The sequence below is a fragment of the Cimex lectularius genome, unplaced genomic scaffold (genome assembly GCF_000648675.2).
Source record: "Cimex lectularius strain Harlan isolate CLEC.00 unplaced genomic scaffold, Clec_2.1 scaffold83, whole genome shotgun sequence".
Lineage (NCBI taxonomy): Eukaryota > Metazoa > Arthropoda > Insecta > Hemiptera > Cimicidae > Cimex > Cimex lectularius.
In genome coordinates this window covers 1592388-1611375 of record NW_019392748.1, presented here as the reverse complement: position 1 = coordinate 1611375, position 18988 = coordinate 1592388, and the positions used below count along the sequence as shown (strand labels likewise).

At 32.6% G+C, this 18988-nt stretch overlaps 1 protein-coding gene across 1 annotated transcript in view; it reads left to right on the top strand.

Moving 5' to 3' along the window:
• Positions 1–4171: 4171 nt before the first annotated feature.
• LOC106665688 (junctophilin-1) overlaps positions 4172–18988 on the top strand; it is an 86473-nt gene continuing 71656 nt past the window's right edge. Inside the window, exon 1 of the mRNA XM_014392305.2 lies at positions 4172–4510. Within this exon, the coding sequence (XP_014247791.1) occupies positions 4296–4510 (215 nt within the window). The 5' untranslated portion in view covers positions 4172–4295. The remainder of the gene's footprint in view (positions 4511–18988) is intronic.

The window sequence follows — 18988 nt, the reverse complement described above, 5'->3', positions numbered from 1 at the left end:
AATGATAAATTAGGGGGCAATACAATTCGTTAATTAAACTTAACTTGACTAACTTCGCTCTTTGGGTGTTTAATACAAATTCAAAATGCCACACTCATACCACAAATATTATCGATACAATTGGTATGCCTGAGTTACAGTGACCTTATATCTCTATCAAAATAACTTCATTCAGATGTTGCATATTTCGAGAAAGCTAAACATAAAAATAGTAGCCAATTATTAGTTGCAAATTATTTGCATTATGTGTTTTTAATATAAATGATATCTTTTTTTACAATACAACAAAAGCCGTGCAGGGGTGAAATGTTAATACATATCTGAGTAATTAAAGCAAGCTTTGAAAACATGTAATTGGCGAATTTAAAAGAAAAACAAACAAAATTTAAACCACCAAAAAAGTAGCAATATTTTATCTTGACCCACTCTATTCCACAGACGGAGACAACCAAAAACACACTTTTCATAACAAGTAGTCTTTATTTTTTAAAACAAAATCTAAAATGAAAAACAGAACAACATTAAAAAAATAAAGACTACTTTTTAAGAAAAGTGTGTTTTTGGTTTTCTCCGACTGTGGAATAGAGTGGGTCAAGATAAAAAATAAATTGTAATAACAACCTACAGAATAGAATAATAACAATGATATTATCACGATAAGATAATATAGTTTTTAGAAATAATTAATGTTTTGAGATTCTAAGGGCAGGTCCATCCTTAAAAAATGTTTTGAAGCCATACGTACATGTTCATACTTAGATACTCAAAACATTTGTATCATCATCATACATAACTATTAGGCAGACCTTAGGAGATTACAGTAACTTCTGTAAATGATGTTAAAATACGTCAAAGACGTTAAAGTTAAAAAATATCCAATGATTTTTTCTTTGATTTTTTTTTTTGTAATATTGAGAAAATGGTAGGAGGAGTAAGAAGAAATATACACAAAATTGAAATTGAAGTTTTTAAAATTTAGAAATCTTTCATTCATTGATTCATGGATAGAAGATGAAAATGAAATTAATGTATATACCGACGGAAGCAAACAAGATAATGGAAACGTGGGATGTTCATTTGTGTTCTTCCACAGAAACGAAAAAATTCCCTCGGGAAAGTACAGACTTGAAAAATTTTGCCCAAATAACCAAGCCGATTTCTAGGACGTGAATGTAGATTAAACGCTGGTTATTTGTATATAAGCGGGGATCCTAAGAAAATTATTCTGCCAGCAACATGGTTGCAATCAGATCCATAAGGTATCTGAAGAGCCACGGATAGTTATGCGAAGATATCAGGGTTCAGGCCAAGCAACTGACGGAAGCTGGAAAACAATCGGCTTTGCTTTGGGTGAAAGCACATATCGGAATCCAAAGTAATGAAGAGGCGGACCGGCAAAGAAGCTGCGGATGACATTTGACTACCAATATAGTATAATCAATACCTCATCACTATTTATAAAAAGCCTTTTCGAAAATACCCTTACAAAATGGGATCTTGTATGGAGAAAGTCAACAAACAGAGGAGATTGAAAAAAATTTTCAAACGACAGAAGGCAAGATCGGAGTCTCTAGCTGACAGAACTCTCACTGGACATGTGCCCAACATGAAATATTTGCAAAGAATTGGAGTAACAACACCGGTTTGAGTTTCCGGCAATCAGGTTCAGGATGTAGATCATCTCTTGTTCCACTGGCCTGTGCTGGATGCAAAGAGAGTAAATCTGGTTCCACACCTCCTGCTAAATGGATCGTACTGGCCGTGTGCATGTATAAATTTCCTCGGTGAAAACTGCTATATTGTTTTCGAACAATTCTTTAAAAATTGTAACTTTTTCGGGGGAAATGAACAATATATAATCAATTAATTCTAAATTTAATTTTATAAATAAGATATGTAATATGAAGTAAAAGTTAATAATGTAAATGTATCTATATTACATGTAATACAATAGTGGTTCTTGTAGAAAATAAATGAATAAACAAAATAGACTAATAGAAGTGAAAAACAGTGTAAATTTGATTATTTTCTTAGTTTACAAACAGGCTCTTTGAAAATAAGATATTTTATATGCAAAAGTGCAACAGAAAACAGTCTTTTATGGCTTTATAAAATTCCTAGGGTGCTGTTTGTATTGTCATTTTATTTGATCAAATATTTTTAATATTAATTAGCGAAAAACAAATCATTAAGCCCGCTTACTCTATACAAATGTGCACTCAACAATCGAGAAACAAGAACACGAAAAATAAAAAGAAGCAGATTTAGGTCTGTTCCCCGAGATATAAGCAATCAAACTCATTTCTCAATGCACTTCGGTCTTTCAAGCAGAAATACATGCCATCATCGCTTGTGCCGTAGAAAATCTTAAAAGAGGTTACACTGGCAAAACAAATCCTCATATACCAGGGCCTGATAGTTAAGCAGCTACCAAAGCATTAGCATGTAAAAAATCACATCAAAATTAATAGTGAATGCATCCAAAATCTCCAAAACCTGGGGAAACACAACACCCTGATGATATCTTGGGGGCCAGGGCAAGGAGGAATTTTGGGTAATGAAAAGCAGACACACTGGCCAAAGGAGGATCTGCAAGACCATATTTAGGCCCCGAACCTACATTTGGAATAACAAAAACGAAAACAGTCTTCTCCATCACGGAACGGATCTAAATAAAACAAAAGGAGAAGTGGAAAACTCTAGCGGCGCCCGACACAATAAACTTACCCTAAAACAACCTTCACCAAGACTGGCAAACTCACTGCTACAGTTGGAGAGGGCCAGATTCAGAGGACACGACTATTAACCGGTCACTGTCATCTGAGTAAACATATTGATAACCTGGGCATATATAAAGATGATCCCATTTGCAGATCATGTAATGAGGAGGAAGAAACAGGCACCCATATCATCTTCAAATGCGAAGCGAAGGCTCAATGGAGACATAACCTGGCATACAGAAAAAAACCTAGGGAATGAAATTGTAACAGCAACAGTCAACGACCTAACACTTCTGAGAAGAAGGATGGCGTCTATTGCACTGAACTAGGGAACTAGGAAGGTACAATAAGCCAGAAGGCTGCACTGCCTAGGGAGCATAAACCCTGTTTCCTAGTATCCCCATCATCATCATCCTTCAGATCTTGTTAGTACTATTACGAAATCGGTATTGATTAAAGTATAAAGGGCACAGAGGAATTTCTGGTAACGAAAAGCAGATACACTAGCCAGAGGAGGATCTGCAAGACCATACATAGGCCCCGAACTCATACTAGGGATAACAAAAAGAAATATAGAATCCTATATCGCAGAATGGATTCAAACAAAACAAAAGGAGAAGAGGATAAACTCTAGCGGTAGACACAGTAAACTCATAACGAAACAATCCTCACTAAACTGGCAAACTCACTGCTGCAATTGGAGAGGGGCAGACTCAGAGGAGTGACACAATTATTAACCGGTCACTGTCATCTGAGTAAACATATTGATAAGATGGCCACCCATATCATTTTCGAATACGAAGCGACAGATCAAAGGAGACATAACCTGGCATACAGGAAAAACCTAGGGAATAAAATTGTAACAGTCAATGACCTAATACTTCTTAGAAGAAGGATTGTGTCTATTGCACTGAACTAGGGAAATAGGAATTACAATAAGCCAGAAGGCTGCAGGTGCTCTTCAGGCAACCCCAGCTTTCTAGTATCCTCATTACCATTAGGCTTGTTGACTCAACCTTAGTCTATTTGGGAAAAATTACATTCCTAGCAACAATTAAAAAAAATGAAAAAATATATTAGAAGAACTAATTTCTTGAACTTTACGCTACATTGGCACTTTAAGGTACAATAAACTTACATTTAACCTGGTAAAATTGTGAGAATCGTTGAATGGAATCAAATTTGAAGTATGTAGAGAATAGAAGTACAATATCTCCTTACAGACAATTGTCATTGAAGGAAAATTCTTTATTACACTATATAATTTGTTTATTGTTTGGAGCAACTGCCCAGGAAGAGCTTTCTTTTCCAGGAAAAATGTGAAAATTGAAACGTTTGAATCGAGTCCCTACGAGGTGGCGATATCTGTCCGAGTCATGCGCCCTGCCGCCCCCGGCCGCCCCCCTCACCCCCGGAGTCGAAAGGGGGGCTGGCGGCCGAGTCACAGTTGCCATCTTGGAGTCCGGGCGGTGAGAGGCAGCCCAAATCAAAATCGGCTCCCTCAGCGGGGGGGGAGATCAGAGGAAGCCCAAGTGAGAATCGTCTCTCTCAAGGGGGGGGAGGTCAGAAGATCAGATGGACGAGCCCGCGACCGGGGCTACGGGGACGGCGACTTCGTCCAAGCTCAACGGAGGACGGTTCGATTTCGACGACGGCGGGACTTTCCTCGGCGGCTGGGAGGACGGCAAAGCACACGGCCATGGGGTCTGCACCGGCCCCAAGGGACAAGGCGCTTATTCCGGCAGTTGGCATTACGGCTTCGAAGTTTCGGGAGTCTACATTTGGCCAAGGTAATCCAACACCTTCAACGTCGGCACCTACTTCACATTTATCATCGATGACACGCTTCTACACAACCACTGACCTATTTTTCTAACCTAGACTTAGCCTACTGCCACAATGAATTTTTACTGCCCGTGTCCTCCTTTTTATACACACTTCGACACTTCCTTTGAGACCGGACTCTTTAAATAATAACTTCTCATTGTTCCTGTTAACAGACGTTCGTCAAATGGAAAACTTACGACTGAGAAGAAATTGAATTAGAAAAGCGCGTGGCACTCAACTGCTTGGACAAGGTGAAAGGTTACAGTGTCAACCTCGTATGTTGACAGCAGCAAATATTTTATAAACAGCCTACAAACATTTTTTTTTTTTACACCTTTTCTATATCGTTATTAAAATGTACTTAAACATTCAAATTTTATTTGATTTCGGTCGGACTTTTGTGTATATCATCTAATCATCAACACGATATATTATTCACCTCGCATAAATAGTTACACCCTCTTCCAACAATTATCAAAAATATTATCATATATTTGATAAAATCTGACAAAATTATAAAATATTGTAATTTTTTGCTGTGCCAGTCATTTATCTGTTGGACTTACGATGATTATTATAGAATTTCGATGAGCTGAGATCATTTGAAGTTATCATCGGCCTTCATATATCTCGTGTAATAATAAACCAAATTATAGATAGATAGTTTACTTGTTTTTAAGACGTGGCCGTGTAACTAAGAGAGTGACATGTTACCAAATGAAATCAAATTAATATACATATACATATATTCATATACAAATCTTCAAATTAAAATGGCAAAGGATATCACATAAAACTAAAGGGAAGAAAATACATCGTGGACGTGTTTATCTTATTGGTCGGAAATCATTATTGAACTTCTTATATTTTCTGTATCAACAAACCGAAAAACAGGCTCAATTATTTACGTTTTTATGGCCTTAGTCTTGCAACAAGAGCCTGACATACCTTATTCTCACCAATCTTTACAATTATCAAAGATATATTTGAGAAATATGGCGAAATTATGAACGATTAAAAAGTTTTTCTATACCAGTCAATCAACAGTGTATCAACAGCATTTACACTACATTAAGCTCCAATGAAACTAAAGGGCAAAACAAAATATTGTACTTGTTTGATCTCATTGATTGATTATCGTGATGACGTTATGTACCTACTGCTGGCCTACATATATCTGGTGTGTCAACAAAGCATATATAAGTGGATCTTTTGCTTGTTTTAAGACATGTTTACAAATCGGAATACACTAAAATGCTGATTCTGACTTCACTTTTTTTTCTTTTTTGCAAAAGTCGAACCTGTATGTATATACCAATATTCAAAGTACTGTGGCAAAGAAAATCACATAAAACTAAAGGGAAAACATAACAAAATACCGTAGACGTGTTTATCTCATTAATCAAAAATCATTATGATTTTTATTAAATTGTGATGATTTGAAATCCATTTAAGTCATTACTCGCCTCCATATATCTCCTGTATCAACAAACCGAAAAACAGCTCGATTATTTACGTTTTAAAGGCTTCATCGTGTAACAAGAGCCTGACATGTTTACCCTCTTCTCACCAACCCATACAATTATCAAACATATCATCATATATATGAGAAATATGGCAAAATTATAAACGATTATAACGTTTTTCTCTACCAGCCAATCAACAGTGTTGAACTATATTTAAATTACATTAAACCCATATGAAACTAAAGGGAAAAACAAAACAAAATATTGTACATGTTTGATCTCATTGAATTATGAGCGTGGTAAATTGTTGAAAATTATTATGAGCTGAGATTAATTGAAGTTACCAACCACTGGTAATTTAATGGTGTGTCAACAAACCTTAATACAACTCGATAATTTACTTGTTTTTAAGGCTTGGTCGTCTAATAAAGAAGTTTACACTCTTCTCACAACCATACAATTACTACACATATTATGATATATTTGAAAAACTCTGACAAAATTATAAACGATTATAACCTTCATTTATTGACCCTCAATCCTCAGTTTTGAACTATGTTTAGGATCAATTTTATAAAATTATGATAAACGTAGATCAATTCAGATTAAAACTGGCCTCCATACTTCTGGTTTATCAACTAACTTAACTTATATAAAGTTATGCACTTACAACCACTTCTTTAATATTTTTTTTTTAATTCATATCTTCAAATAAATATTACAAAGGAAACAGAAATAAAACTAAAACGTAAAACAAAACTAAATATCGTGGGTCTATTATTCTTCGTGATGATCATGATGAGTTAAATTAACACTGTCCTCCATACGTCTGGTTTATCAACAATGCGAAATAGGACGTCTGATATTTTAATATTTTACCAGCACGTTAGCGTAATTTAAAATTCAAATCAAGTGCATAAAAAATACGTTTAAACTTTATTTTCTTAATAATATTAACAAGACATGATATTTTATGGAAAGATTCTTGATTTTAATTTAATAAGATATGGACAAAAAAAGTAACTTCAACTCAATCTCTGCTTTCTTATGTAAACATATTCATATACATACTCGTTTATATTTTCGAGTTTCTAGGTAAAAGATTTTCCGAAACATTCACCATTTAGAAGAATAATTCAACCTAAAACAACACAACAAATAATATTTGTTTTCCCTTTCATAACAGTCTCGTAAAAAAAGTATTATTACCCAAACGTATATGTTTCGTCAAGAGGATTATGGAAATTTATAAAGCTTATCTTTAATCATTTTTGTGCCCTTGAGCTTACTCACATACGTAAATTGAAAATAATCACGAACTACCTAACTTAAAACAAGATTCATTTCAATCTCATTTTTTATTTATACATAATTTTTTATGACAATATTGTAGAAGCTCGTTTGTACGAGGCTTGTTATTTTCATTTATACATTATGTAAATATATTTGTGTTGTCTGAGAGTGTTTTTGTGTGTTTTAGCGTGTGAGTGAATACTTGAATGTGGATAGATTATTGTTTTTATTGAAATTAATTGAATCGTTTCACGGTTGCATTATTTACAAGCATTTTCAAAAATCTGAAAGATGTAGGTGGATCTAATAGACAATAACTTTCTTGTTGTTTTTAAGAATTGGCGGTTTATAACGTGAATGTTGTTAATTGTGTTCATAGAGAAATTCTATGCGCTATTGTATACCATCTGAGGGTAATTTCTGCCAGAGCTGAATAGCATCACTGTGCATAGGGGTCGATAAATTTATCAATTATACCCTGCTTACCCCTCGCCGATTAAATATAAACCCTAATCTAACAGAAATGAAAACAATCAGCTTGATGAAAATTACTTTTTAATTGGCTGTTGCAATTCGTTTTCAATAGTAAATAAGTAAAAAATTGGCCTAAATATTTGCAATTTTGACTCCGATTCACATATTTTCTTTTATACCAGGGTGTTTATACGTTTCATGATGTGGCACAAGCTTTAATAAAAGTTATGTGGATCCCAGGACAGGGCTGGAGAAACATGGCGGCCCAACATATGAACCAGTTCTAACAGACTGACGATCTTCAGACTTAATCTAACACTAAAACTTTAAATTATATTACGTTATATAATAAGTTTTATAGCAAATTTGTTTCTGACAAAAATTTTCCACACTGTATTTATATTTATTCTGGTTTAGGCAGACATTTATATAATTATACATTGAACCAAACAAATCTGATTATATGGATTTCAAAATACCAAAATTCTAATCATCAAACATGACCATGTTATACGTTTAGAGTCCATTTTAATTTAGAACTTTATACAAAATAATACAAGCTTATTTATAGTTACGTACTTTCACACATCATTTTTTGACAAAATCTAATCTTTAAATTACTATGACAAAGGAAACTCAACAACTAAAGGGTAAAATAAAATAGCACAGACGTGTTTATCTCGTTGATGACCATAATGATTTTTATAGAATTAAGATGAGCTGAGATTAATTTAAGTGCATACTGGCCTCCGCATGTCTGGTTTTTTTTTCAACAAAGAGATGCGGACATCATTCATTTGTTTTTAAGGCATGATCGAGTAACAAACGGGTTAACATGTTTACAAAATGAAATAAACTACAAAAATTTTTGAAGTCGTGATTCTTACATATTTATATAAACATAATATAACTATATAACATGCAAAACAATAAAAACGGACATGTAGTTCATGTAGTTACATATTTATACACATTGTTTTGAAGAAGCACATCTTCAAATTAATGTGGCTAAGGAAACTCAAATAAAACTGAAAGGGGAAAACTGCAAAATATCGTGGAAATTTTATCTCATCTTTGATTATGGTAATTTTTATAGAATATATTAGATTCGATAAGCTGAGATCAATTAAGGTTAACACTGGCCTCAATACGTGTGGTTTACCAACAGACTAAAATATACATAGATTATTTTCTTGTAATTAAGGGATGGTCGTGTAACAAAGGTGGTTGACATGTTTACAAAATGAGACCAACTTCAAATGTTGATTCTATATATAAAAATACAAAATAAAATAAACCTGTTTATAGTTACATGCATCTTTAAAAAGCCAAATCTTCAATTTAATGAAGCAAAGGAAAAGGCCGGAAGTAAATATTGTGGACGTGTCTATCACATTTACGATCATCATGATTTTTACAGAATCGCGATGTGCTGAGATCAATTTAAGTTAAAAATGGCCTACATTTGTCTGGTTTGCCAATAAACATACAAATAGTTAATGAGTAAGGAGGAAAAAGTTCTATTTAATCAAAACAATTCACAGAACCGAAACGATAAGAGTTGAACGAACTCTACAAAAACATAATGACATAAATATCTTACGTTGTGTCTTTCCGTAAGTAACCGTCATAAGAAAAACACAGCCCAACAGGATTTGATTCATCCCTTTCTCAATCCCATGACTCCTTTTCATTCCCACGATCCGAACAGTCAATGTGTCATAGTTAAAAAATATCATATGAGTCACATGAGAGTAAATAAACAGGATAAAAGTTTTGATTCAATTTCACATTCAAATTTTGTTCTATGAGCCGCGATTATTTCGAAATATTCTTTGTTTGATAGGGAATATTAATAAGTACAAATCATGTAAACAATAACGTACACTGGTTGAGAAGTTTAATTATGAAAAACAGTCGAATAAGGCATTTTTATCATTGCTGACGTGGACGACTATGAAGCAAAATGCATAAGAATAAAATGTGACTTTCGATTATGCTCAATAATTATTAGTAAGATCCAGAGAAGTTTTTTTTCCTAAACTCCCTAATTGTGATTAAGAAAGTTTTCTTTTAACCTAAACTTATTTATTTAGATACTTAAAGTACAATCATAAAAGGTAGAAAAATTTAAGAGCGAAGAATTTTGAAATTATTTAAATCGTTGCAACTCTGAATATCTAGTAAGTTATATGCTACAGTCATATAAAGAGAAAAGAATTATAAATGAAAAATTCAACGCTTAGCTACTGTTTATTTTTATGTTTGAATCATTCGGTGTTGTTTCGTACTAATTATTCATCAACTTCAAATTCAATTTACAATCAATACAGTTTGTATTTTTAATATTTTAACACCAAAAAAGTCATTTTGTTTTGCAAATATTAATAAAATATATTTATTTTTATTATCATTATAGTTTAAATGATATAGATAACATTTACGGGAATGTGAATGTGCTTATTCGGCTAAGTCAACGTTCTTGCACCTGCCGCATGTTTGCTGTAGACCGTTCTTCTTATTTCGTGTTAATAAACGTTGAGAATACAAGTTTAAATTGAAATTGTTGAACTCTTAAAACCAACCTATCCGTGGTTTTAAATTTTCACTTTTTTAACTGCACTACATTGTGTAAACATTAGTAATAAAATATAAAAAGTGTGCTTTATTTGGATGTTATACAAGACAAAGACAACTACTGTTACACATAATATACACAAATGAGAAATAAATGAAGAGGCGGACAACAGAAAAAAGAGAAAGAGAGAGAGAGAGAGAGAGAGAGAGAGTTTTATAGAATGAATAATTTATAAAATTAAACAAAGTATGAAATTTTATTTCATCTGCCGGGCAATACGTTGAAGCATAAGTGATGAAAATATAACCTTAGGACCTTAGGAGAAATTAAATTCATTCACCAGTTCCTTTCTGCAACTAAACGACAATTCCAATTTCTAATTCCTTTCAGTTAGCCATTCTAAAATACCTTCATTAGTGAGGCTTTTTCTCGGAATTTACTGTAAGATACCATATGCGCTACCCAAAAATTAAACACAGAGAGAAAGAGAGAGAAGGGAGAAGATGAAGGAGTAGGGAAGATATATAAAGAGAGAGCGGGAACATAGTAAAAAAGAATATGAATATCCTTTTATTTGAAAAATCTTGTAAATTTCGGTCGCGAACGACTTCTCTTGTAATTAACGAGTTAGTGAGAGAGGGGAACAGAAGGACAAATAGAGAGATAAAGAAAAAAGTGAGACAAAGTGAGAGAGGGACATGTGTGAGAGAAGAAGGACAGCGAATGAAAGAAAAGAGGAGAGAGGGGGAAAGAAACAGATAAATAGAGAAAAAGAAATAGGAAACTACAATAGACAATCACAGAAAAAATAATATTTTATAATATTTATTATATAATAATATTCTTGATATATAAATAATATTTATTAAAAACTAAATTTATTTTAAAATTATTAAAAATTAAAATAATATTTATAAATATTTTGTACACGTTTTCTTCTTTTGGAATGAGTGTGTTGACAAGAGTAAATATTTTTTAGAAGGAAGTTTTCCCCAGAGTAACACTCATTTCTACAATTAGTGAGCTATTAATCCTTACAAACATTAAATGAACCTAATTCGGATTTATTACCCCGGCCGAACGTGAAAAAACAGAGAATAAGGGAAATGAGGATTGACTATATTTTTGAAAAAGTTGGATCGTATTGGAAATCTAATGATACCATCTTAACTTCAATTCCTTAAAAACACCCACTTCTGAAAATAATCTTCAATAAGCTATACTTCCAATCGTTATAATTAATTACAGTAATTTTTAAAAAATGTATATCTAAAATCACACTGTTATACTAATGAGCCAGCAGAAAGTCCATCAATTTTAAAATTTTCATAAGCATTTCTTCAAAGACGTGATTATTTTTGATGCCATGATCATAGTTTCTATAACAACAACATAGTTTCTATAAATTTTAACATTAATATGTACATTAATTAGCAATATTTTTAATTGATTTTAAGTTTTTTTCATCTATACTTAAGAAATCCTCCTTCGTACACATTCATTTTTCGCTATCATTAATTTCTTAGTAATTTCATCATTCTGCCGTACGTGTTTTTCTATTCTTTCTTTTGATTTTTCACTTTAAATAGTAAAAGCCGTTTAAGCGTTGGATTTCGTCAATCCTTTTCAAATTTGCCCTTCAACATAGAAAGATCAAAGGTACATACATATTCCTCTAAAGAAAATTTTTGTCAACCGACAAGGATTAGTCGATAGGTATGTAAGGTCTGTAAAACCAACGGCTGCTGTATTTATACACAATTCAACGTTTGGATAAGCCACGTATGTAATTTACTTGACAAAATATCGATTTCAGCTTTAATTGCTAGTGCCGTCGTTGTTTTTTCTTCGCCATCAAAATAGAAGGATTACAAGAAACCTACCCGTTGATATATACCAGGTAACTAGAAAAGTTCGTGCGGGTTTTCATTTGTTATCGTTTTAATACCGTTAATCAGCATTTCTATTTACATAGGAAGATTAGATGTTTACATCACGTAATACCAAGCGGAAAATGCTCAAAAAGTTCATAAAGAAAAAGTGTCTTGAACGGTTTACAGCAAATTATAAAATAATTGCTTTCTCATGGTTCAAAACCCATAATTTATGAGTGCTTATTGTATGAATTTTAGCTCGGTACTCGGGAGGCAGAATCAGCTCGTTAAATTTGCACTGAATTCGTTGATGAAACAATAAGTGAGTGTAGAGCCCAAAGTTTGCTTCTGGGAATGAGGGGATTGATGAAGACCGGTCTGGTAAGCCTCCTGCCTTTAATGCCGACGAATTTAGGGAATCTATCAAATTTCATTTGAGTCAAACACGAGAGGAGCTTGCCAGAGTGTTCAGCGGAAGCTATGAAACCGTTCGCTCTAGCTTACATCGACTTGGGAAAACGTGGAAGCTGAGGAAGTGGGTTCTTCATAAATTGACCGGCGCTAACATGTTTGTGTTTAAACATTTGCTTTTCATTGCTTCCAAGGCACAAAGTAGAGACGTTTTTTGACCGAACTGTCTCATGCGATGAAAATGGATCCTGTACAGAAACATCAGGATCTGGTATCATTAACTGCCACCGTGTCCTATTGACGCACAAATCAAATATTCACCAACAAAAGGTGGAGTACGGCAGCCATTGTCTTCTACGAACTCCTGACGAATTCGTCAACGTGGAGCATTACCTCAGAAATCTACTTAAGCCAATTACAACGAGTATCATGGCCCAAAAACAACTGCTCTCTTGAGCACAAAAGCTATAATTTTTCATTAGGAAAACGCGAGACCTCATACGGATAGAACGACAAACGAGGTGAAAATGACAATCACATGCTTAATCGGAAGTTCGATAATCGCCGCCTGCTGGAAAATGAGCTGAATTTATCTTTTGAGACTCCGGGACCCAAACCTTTATAAGAATAAAAATACCTAGGTTTATCCTCGAATAAAATATCTATAAACTAATTTTAATTGTGAGAATTTTTAAACCCGCTCAAACTTTTCTGGTTGTCTGGTAGTTTATCAACTAACGAAGAACGGAGAGTTGAATGAGCCGATAGTTAAAAATTGCCGATCAATGTTCAATTAGACGGTTTTATTAGAAAAAGAGGATAATATGGTCGATTTACATTAATTATAATGAATTTGCCCTCGTGGACAGGAGCATTATAAAATTATCTAAAGATATAGTATTTTACCCTTACTCTAATACCCCGCGATTAAAACCCTCCGGAGAGAGGTATCGCATGATATATACTAGCTCGATGTATTATAATGGTTACAAATCGTGTCGAGATTTCAGAAAAGCACGGACAAACTTTAGGCTTTAAAAGCTGAAAATAGTGGCCGGATATCTGTACGAAATGTTTCAAAATGTGAATTTTCAGTTCAACGTGAAAGGCAAGGCGTTTATGTACAGGAAACAAGGCGAAAACAAAAACATTTAATGAACTGAGCTTGAAGTATTAAAGGATGTTTTTTGTATTAGCCACCCCTTTGTGTAAAATATGTCAAAACGGTTCTTTTTTATTAAAGGAAAAATGATTTAATGGTTCAATAAGAAAGAGGATCTTTTTCAATTTCCTTTACTAAAGTAATAAATTATTATAGACATAAATGTGTAATAAAAACCATGTTAAGCGTGACAAATACTCAACGTTTGATGTAGAAAGGCTAACGAGTCCAATTTAAAAATTTAAATATTACACTTTATTTGTAAAAAAAATAAAGTTAAGTTAAACACAATTAAAGATCAAATATTAAAAAAAACTATGAGTTATATTATCATAGGTTTCGCCTTTCCTTTCTATTTGGTCTGGGCCAGATGAAGTTCATCTTCGCGCGACCAAAATGAATCCCATCTCTGCTTCAAGGTCTCTGCACAAACTTACTCATGTATAAACTCTAATTCACACGTTTCTTTTCCACCTGGAATCTCTTGTACAAACAAGGGTTGTTATTTTCCACCTTTTGACTCAGCGAACAAAGAAATTAGCCTGAAACCATGATAAGACAAGGGAGAACATTAAGACTAAAACGACAAAGGCAAACAAAATATTCCATCCACTAATTCTAATTAATGTTTTTATTTAATATCAAAATAATATTATTCTCGTGACTTTAGAAAAGCATTATTTTGCGATTAATCATAGTTTATCCAATAGTACTGTTTGTGAAAAGTTGGCCAGTAATTTTTACAGAAATCCAACCGCCCTCTAATAATAAACTTTACCATCAAGTCGGAATGTCACGGCCTTAATAAGGTCTTGGAAGAAAGTACTCTCTCCTTTGAATAAACTTGCAGTTTCAACCCATTGCGTCAATAGACCGAAATAGATCGTGACAGTTGTTTGAGCTGCTGCTACACTCCAAGACTGTGCCGCTTTTTACCGTCCGGAAAACGGTTTTTCAAAACCAAACCCATTCATGAACTCGAACGTATTTTATTTAGCCACGTGGATTCCGTTGCGATTGTTTCGAGACTTCCGAAAATGGGCAATTAACTTATTAAACTCCGTGCGTGTTGGTGGTGTCGTGTAGCGCCGGTTTTACAATTCGGCTAAGCGACTCTTTTTTTTTAATTATTTGTTGTTTATCTTCTGCGTGACCGCATGATCCGATACAATTGAAAAAATAATTCAAAAACAAACCATTACCTCATAACGCAAGAAATTATTCTAGACAAATTCAGTGTTCAATTTACAAAAGGCTTATAGGATTCCAGTTCAATCGGTGACACACATTTTTCTCAAGATTCATTGTTCATCATATTTGACTAACCCTAAATAAAAATATATATACGAGATTGACCTGCATTAGAAACAAAAATTGTGAGGATCAGAGTCAGGTCATCAACAGGACTTACCGTTTAAAGTGTACAAAAAAAGGACTTGTCAACTTAAGCCATGCTTAAGTTTTAGACTCCAAATCCAAAACTTTTATACTAATAAATATGATAATAAGCTAATTAATAATATAATAAGCTAATAATAATATAATAATAAACTAATTGAAAAAATGTAAACATTAATTCGTTCTTTAGTAACAAATTATCGTCTTATCAGGAGAAGTTGCGATCTAACTATCAAAATCTCATAAATAAAACATTAACAGGAATATTGATTTTAAAAAAATTTAACGTAAATTCAAAGAAAGCTCGTTATGCGCGGATGTGTAATAGATGTTCGAGGAGTATTATGCTTAAACAAAATTTTGCATCGTCATCGTGATATTTTTTCTATACTTTTTTCATTTTTTTAAACGAGGGTTTGCAATCAGAGTGCCGGAGTTTTTGAAAAAAAAGCCCATTTGTAAGTATGTCGGGTTCGAATTCAGGGCCGCTGGATTCGAACCCGGGACCTTTACCTAACAGTGATGAACGCCGTGTCAACGCCTAAACCGTTGCGGCCACCGACGCCACCGTTCTATATACCATTCTTATCAATTATGATTTATAACAGCTTATTTATTTATAACATAAATAATCTAAAATGATTTATGATTAATAAAAAATTAACTTTCTAAGTTATCGTTTAGGATTAGATCGCTGCATTTGCTAATTGCTATATTTTTATTTATCACTATGAAACTTTCCCATAAGAATTTTAATCACATAATTTGATGTTTTCACTAATCCTATTCTCTACAAAGGTAATATCAGTTTTTCCTAATAAAAATGTGAGCAAACACGAATAAGTTTTTTTTAACACGACATTCTGACATTTATGTACAAATATATTTAATAGGACGTAAGAATACAAACAAATAAAGAATACAAAAACCTGAAAAATACAAAATTTAAACATTTACTGACATTTTTGCTGATTAAAATTAACAATTATAAAAGCTTGTCTTTAACGTAAATAATCTAAGATGATTAATAAAACAAATGTACTTTCTATTGTATTGGTTTGTGTTTATATCACTACCTTTCGTTGCTACTTTCAGTTTATCTATCACTCAAGGAACCTAGCCATAATAATATTGAGGATATGAATGTACTTTGACGTTTTCACTGATCATTTCAAATAAAATTATATATAATGCATATTTAAAAATATATACATATATAGAATACAAAATACATATATAAAAATGAACTTTCTATGTTATCGAGTTGGGTTTAGAATGCCATCTTTCCTAAGTACGATAAATTTTTCTATCGCACTTCAAGCCTAGCCATAAGGACATAAAGAGTATGAATGTAAATTGAAATTTTCACTTAGCGTATTCTGAAAAACAAGAAGATATCAGTTTTTCCTAACCAAAATATTAAGACATCATAAATATCTTTTTCAAATTACATTTCCGTAAATTAAAAAATTTAATAGGAACGAAGGTAATAAATAAAAATTATAATATTTCTTTACAATTTTACTTGTCAAAATGAGCAACTATTAAGAGCGTATCTTTAACAAGAATAATCAAAAATTATTAATAATTTTTAAATAAACGTTTTATGCCTTTGGTTTAATATAACAGTTTGTTCCACGAACATTTTTTGCTAATTTAACATTCTGACATTTAAACAAAACCGAATATAAGATACCTGAAAACATCAAAATTAAACCATTATTTTACATATTTGATAATCAAAATGAGCAATGACAACAGTTTGTTTTACAACTTAAATAAATTGAAATGATAATAAGTTTTAATAAGACTTTCTATTCATTTGGTTTGGGTTTAGATGGCCTATCTTTGCTAATTACTATTAGTTTATCTACCAATCACGAAACTTTGTCAAAATATCATTGTGGACATGTACTCTGAAGTTTTTACTTATCATATGCTAACAAAATTTGACTTTTGTATGAAATTATTTTTAATACGATGTGAGGTAAAAAAAAACCTGAAAACTTCAAAATTGAGCCATATACTAAAGTATTCATATTGTAACCAAAAGGAAATGTCAGATTTTCCTAGACAAAATCAAACCATGAATTTTTTTTAAATGAATTTTGTAAAAATATTTATAACAGGACCGAAGATAATAAACACAATTATTTTTGCTGAAAATTAGCAATGACAACTTGTGTTACAATGTAAATTTAAAAACCTATGAAGTTTCTGTTCTTTCGTTTTAGGTTTAGATGGCTAAGATTGGTACTTACTATCAATTTATCTAACGCTCATGCCCTAACCATAAGGATTCTAAAGGTAAAAACTCATGAACAACCCCTGAAAACACATAATTAAAACATTTACAGACATTCTTTCATCAGAATGAGCAGTTATAACAGCTGTCTTCAGCATAAATAATTTACGATTATTAATCAAACCTATAAACTACCTATGGCTTGGGTTTGTCTGCCCTTGCTAATTACCGAGGGTATCAATAACTAGGAACTGTCTAACTTAGCCATAAAAGCATTAAGGACAATTGTCTATCTGTCCCGGAAAACACCCAACCTTTGATGTAATTTGAACTAAAAAAATCGTTTTTTCGTTCAATTTCATTTTTCCTTTAAACATTTTACGATAAATACAAAAAAATTTAATCAAACTCCAAGAATTTACTTTTTTTACATGACATGTAGCTTTTGATGGAAATGATGAAGGTGGGGTAGTATGTAGATTCACTTTTACTAAATGATTGTACTACCCACACATTTGTTGTTTACACTTAATTATGTATCTAACTTTTGTAAAAAAATGTTTAATGGGACTGAAGGTATAAAGTTCGGCCTTTGTTTTTTATTGAAATAAATACAATACTTTATTAATACTCGCGGAAAAAGTTAAACTTTTTTTTGTTCATCTTGTTTGCTCTAGATACTTAAGACATTATTTATAAACGTATTGTATGTTATATTTAATTTTTTTAAATTAAACCAACATTTTTACGTAATTTTATAAGCTGTTATTAACGAAATCAACCTTAATTCGATGAGTTTAGGACAATGTTATTATATCGTATAAATATATTATTAAAAACGATTTCTAACAATATTCTATTGCTGCCTGAAACAGCGTACCAGATCCGTATCTGGGCTGGGCTCACCTGGTTCTGTGGCCGAAAGCCAAAGTTACTTCCACCATCTCTCTATTTTAATTCTATTTATTACGCTAGATGCTAGACTGTGTCGGAGTTTTGAGAATCGGCCGGCCCAGGGGGGAAGGGGGGCCCTTTGTCGTAAAATAGACGATGGGGGCGTCGATTAAAACGGAAAAAGATAAAACTGGATGAAGGATCGGAAAGTGTGCAAAAAAGAAACCCGGTTCCGCGGTTTCTCCCTGGCCTTGTGGTTCATCGAAAGATTGAAATCCGAACCTGGATAGGTTTCAGGCCATTGTTTTACTGACCCCTGTGCGCGAAAATAAAAAGAATGATTCAAAGAGACCTAGCTGTAAAAATAAACCGAGGACCCTTGGTTGGTAGATTGGCAGGAGTGGAAGTGTATAATCAATTAATATTTATAAATCAAAGCATGTAAAATAAAAATTTAAATTTTACTGCCTTAATTAAAGATGAAAGTAAAGAACATGACTTAGAACTGAAAGGGGATAAATATTTGTAAATTCTCTACAACATAAAACGTATAATTATAGATGATTAATTATATACATATACATATATATTAATATAAAAATAATAAATATCTACATAGTTCGTTTTTAACATTGATACATTAAAT